The 4,546-nt window shown below is 35.0% G+C and overlaps 1 protein-coding gene across 1 annotated transcript; it reads left to right on the top strand.

Annotated features, from left to right (window-relative positions):
• Positions 1–1,692: 1,692 nt before the first annotated feature.
• On the top strand, positions 1,693–4,168 carry LOC106313899. The gene is made up of 4 exons (XM_013751828.1): positions 1,693–2,290; positions 2,797–3,128; positions 3,218–3,417; positions 3,664–4,168. Exons 1-4 carry the CDS (start codon positions 1,741–1,743, stop codon positions 3,989–3,991), a joined length of 1,410 nt encoding a protein of 469 aa, XP_013607282.1. The 5' UTR covers positions 1,693–1,740; the 3' UTR covers positions 3,992–4,168.
• Positions 4,169–4,546: the final 378 nt, after the last annotated feature.

Raw genomic sequence — 4,546 nt, 5'->3', positions numbered from 1 at the left:
AAATCATTTATATAATTTTCATAATTATAATATCATAATAAATGAGTGGTAAAAAACTAGTTACTTGCATTTTATACACATTTTGACAACATAGTGGTAATCAACAGTGTTAAAAAAAGTGTATAGATATTGTACAATTGACTAAAAATGGGTCAGCCAGGAAACTGTTCAGATGGGGCGGTGGGCATTCAGAGTGATGGCTTTGAGTTAGATAGCCACATGTCACCACTGTTATCACTTCTCATTCTTCTTATTTCGCTATCAACATTTACAACGCTTTCCATCAATATGCCACTACTTCAGTGATTTGATGTAGATTAGTTTCAGTTTCACATTAATTAATATCATATATATATATATATATTCGTACATTTAGTTGTGCTCTTCAGCTCTTGTAGTTTTAGACACCTAAATTCAGTTTGGCCAAATCTCTCATTAACAATCTTACCAAACAATGCATGTAGAGTTTCATATTGACTATCTACGTTTTTATTGTTTATTTATATAAGGAAATTAAACATGTTTTTGACAAAAAAAAAAAATTAAACATGTTGTTTTTGACATTAAACGTTTTTTACTCTGATAATTTGTTTTCCATCAAAATAAGTTTACTCTTGTTATTAGTTGTGATTGTTATTTGTTAACTAAGAAACACACTGATGTTGATTGGATTACATTAAACACTTAAACTTATTAGTATACACTCCAGGCCTGATTCACTACTTCCATTTCATAATGTCTGATGTTTTAGAAAGCTTTTGGTATTTTAAAATGTAAGATGTTTTGAAAATTTTATGTTAATTTTAACTCTATTGAAATGTGCAATCAGTTATATTTTAAAATCTTTTAATGATTGGTTGGATAGTTTTTAATATATATATATATATATATATATTTTTAAAACTAAGTTTTTTAATTTTTGTGTGTGTTTTATAAATAATATCTTATATTATAAAATTTATTAAATGGTAACTGTTTGAATTCGATTTGTTTGCTCTTTTTATGTTAACAAGTTGGAAACATAAACGCAAAGGAACCCTTCATGCATGCTGGCTTAATTGACATTGTGCTGTGTGTAAATTAAGTAAGAAACTATAATGGTTTGTGGATTGTATCACCCGACACGACCAATGGACACCACATGTTGCCAAGGTATTGAAGCTCTGGAACAAATAATAAAAAAATAAAATAAATTTGTTGTCCAAAATAAATAAATAAATGCAAGTGAAGTGTGGTGTGTGCTGGATATGCGTGGGCGAGTGGTGAGCAAAAGATTCAACGACCGCCCAATTTCATCATTTAAGAGCACCCCGTTAGTGAACCCCGTAAAAACGGTTTACAAAGTATTTTTTATTATATTTTTTTTCTATTTGATTTTTGTTTTAAAAGAAAAAAAAAAAAAAAATTAATCGGACCAATCATGGATCGCCACGTTCCGTGGAGTCCGCGCTACAGTGATGAATCCGGTTCACTGGAAAGAGATGAAGAGAGACAAGTTCATCACTATTCATTATTTTAATTTTTTTTTTTTTTAATCTGTGTGAACCCCATAAATTTACTAATGGAGGTGCTCTAAGCCAATAATGTGTGTTTCAAAAAAAAAAAAAAAAAGCCAACAATGTATGTTAAATGCGATCAATAAATTCATCTATCTGCTACCTGCTCTATCTCTCTCTTTCTTCATGAACATGAGTATGATATTATTTCTCACCCATTTACATACATCACCATCATACATACATGCCATCCTCCACAAGACTCACACTCCACAGCATGGGCTTTTCACGGTGGCTCAACCGCAGTGTGGGCTTCTTCGTCTTCTTCATCCTCGACATTGTCGATTTTTTGCTTTGCTTCACATACAGGACGCTTGATTTCTTCTTCGAGTCGGAGTGGAAACCCTGCTACTGTTGTCCGCCGCCCGAGGCCAAACAAGCGGCGGCCGGAGGGAACAGAGGCCGGAAAATGATAGTCTCGGAAAGATCAGGAGAGTACTCAAAGGTGGTCTCGCTTACAAGAACAAAGATCCATTTGGATGAGATCTCCGACACACTCTACTCACGTCCTTCACTTCTTGCCAAGCTGGTGAAGTGCTTCAAAAAGAATGCAGTGGAATGCAGTGACGAGAGATCAACGTCGACTAAGAAGAAGACACTACTAACCGTAAATTCCACGGTGGTCGAGAAGTTGCAAAGAACACCAAGATGGTCTGATTGCCATTGCACATTCTGCACTTCTTGGCTTTCCTCTTCCAACTCTTCTCTTTTTGTCAACGTCCAACAACCCAAAGGTACATGATCTACATTTTACATAATGTAACTAACAATATAGGTTGTCCAAAAAAAAGAACTAACAATATAGATTTGTGTAACTAATCTTAACCCCCTGTTTTGATTTTTTAATCTCTCTCTAGTGTCTCGTGCAGCATGCATTCTCAATGCTAACCTTAGGATCATCTAAGAGCAGTTATAAATTACCATGAGAAAGATAAAAAAAATGGTTCTTAAAGAATGCATGCTACCTTAAGATAAAATCAAAGAACAATATACTTATATGTATTATTCGTTCTGTTGGGCCGTTTCACATTGGTACAATAAATTTACTTAGTTGCTAAACTAAAATGGAAAGTCTCATTTCATCATGGTTAAATATCCATCATTGTTAGGAATTGCCTTCAAAGATTTTTTTTACAAAATGGGATAAAAATGAACTAGTATGCAAAAAAGAATCCACATTGTACGTGTAACAGTGTTAAGTTAATTCCTGAGGATAAAGTGAATAATTTTGAATGTGCAGACAACAAGGCACAAGAGAACGTAGTGTTCATACATGGGTTCTTATCATCATCCACGTTTTGGACGGAGACTCTTTTCCCAAACTTCTCAGACTCAGCCAAATCGAATTACAGGTTTTTAGCAGTGGATTTGTTGGGGTACGGGAAAAGTCCAAAGCCAAATGATTCACTGTATACATTGAAAGAGCATTTAGAGATGATAGAGAGATCAGTGATCTCTCAGTTCAGACTCAAGACATTCCACGTAGTCGCTCACTCCTTGGGGTGCATTTTGGCTCTTGCGCTCGCGGCGAAACACCCAGGAGCCATCAAGTCAATCACTTTATTGGCTCCTGTGAGTCATGACTCGAACTATATATAATTTTCTTGAACAATCCTTCTGGTTACTATTATTAGGTGATTGATACATATGTGAAAATGCAGCCATATTATTCTGTGCCAAAGGGAGTGCAAGCGACACAGTATGTGATGAGAAAAATGGCACCCAAGGAAGTGTGGCCTCCCATGGCCTTTGCAGCCTCAGTGGCTAGCTGGTACGAGCACCTTAGCCGCACCGTCAGTCTAGTCCTTTGCAAGAACCACCATTTGTTGGAATTTCTCACCAAGCTTCTCACCAGAAACAGGTACCTACCTACTCAGTCATCTACTACTAGACAGGCGTAGTGTAATTACTGTCGCATGGGCACTTTTGAATCTTGTCTTCATTCTGACATTAATGTTTGCGACGTGAGGAAACTTTTATTGTGGCATAATAAAATTGCACATAATGTAAATGCGCATAAATATTATTGCATTTTCACCTCTTCCAATAATATATATATTGTAGCAACGAAAAAGGTAAATAATTGGGATGCTTATGATATATGCAGGATGCGGACGTACTTAATAGAAGGGTTCTTGTGTCACACACACAATGCATCATGGCACACACTACACAACATTATCTTCGGATCGGGGAGCAAGATAGAAGCTTATCTTGACCATGTCCGTGACAACGTGAACTGTGACGTCTCCGTCTTCCACGGCGGCCGTGATGAGCTGATCCCGGTGGAGTGCAGCTACGGCGTCAAGAGAAGAGTTCCACGCGCCAGAATCCACATAGTCCCTGATAAAGACCACATCACCATTGTGGTTGGGAGGCAGAAGGAGTTCGCTGGTGAGCTTGAGCTCATTTGGCGCAGATCCTGTACTACTTAAATTCATTTAAATTAGTTAACCCATCCTCGTTTATATAATTATAAAAATACCAAACCCCAGTTCACCACTATCATTCAAATCATTATTTTATACCCATTTACTTTTGCATATTTCATTTACTGCATCATGTTAAGAACACAAATATAACTTTGCCTCTTGATACTTTTTCATTATTAATTTTGAATTTAAGGGAAAAATGGTGATACCGTAGAAACTCTATAAATTAATTCCATAATAAGTACGATAGATTAATAAATATTTGCAGTCTCGAGTTGGAATGATTCAAAATTCGATAAAATAATAAAATTTTATTTTTTACAGATTTATAGTCATGTTAAACTCATAAATTAAAAATTATTACTCCCTCTGTTCCTTATAGATCCATTTTTTAGAAAAAAAATTTGTTTTAAAAAGATACATTTTTTACATTTTCAAGACATTAATTAATGAAAAATTGTACTTTTCAAAAAATACAATTGTGTTTAATAAAATTTCATTGGTTAAAAGTTATTGAAAATAGCTAATTAAGGAAAACAATGTATTGGAAAATACAAT

This window comes from Brassica oleracea, chromosome C9 (assembly GCF_000695525.1).
Source record: "Brassica oleracea var. oleracea cultivar TO1000 chromosome C9, BOL, whole genome shotgun sequence".
In the NCBI taxonomy this organism is placed as follows: Eukaryota; Viridiplantae; Streptophyta; class Magnoliopsida; order Brassicales; family Brassicaceae; genus Brassica; species Brassica oleracea.
This window is presented reverse-complemented; position numbering and strand designations above follow the sequence as displayed.

Bases quoted from the DNA above. Each gene is read 5' to 3' on its own strand.
- LOC106313899 (XM_013751828.1), top strand. From the start codon at position 1,741: ATGCCATCCTCCACAAGACTCACACTCCACAGCATGGGCTTTTCACGG. The intron at 2,291-2,796 runs GTACATGATCTA...TTGAATGTGCAG, and splicing joins CAACGTCCAACAACCCAAAG to ACAACAAGGCACAAGAGAAC. The intron at 3,418-3,663 runs GTACCTACCTAC...TGATATATGCAG, and splicing joins AAGCTTCTCACCAGAAACAG to GATGCGGACGTACTTAATAG.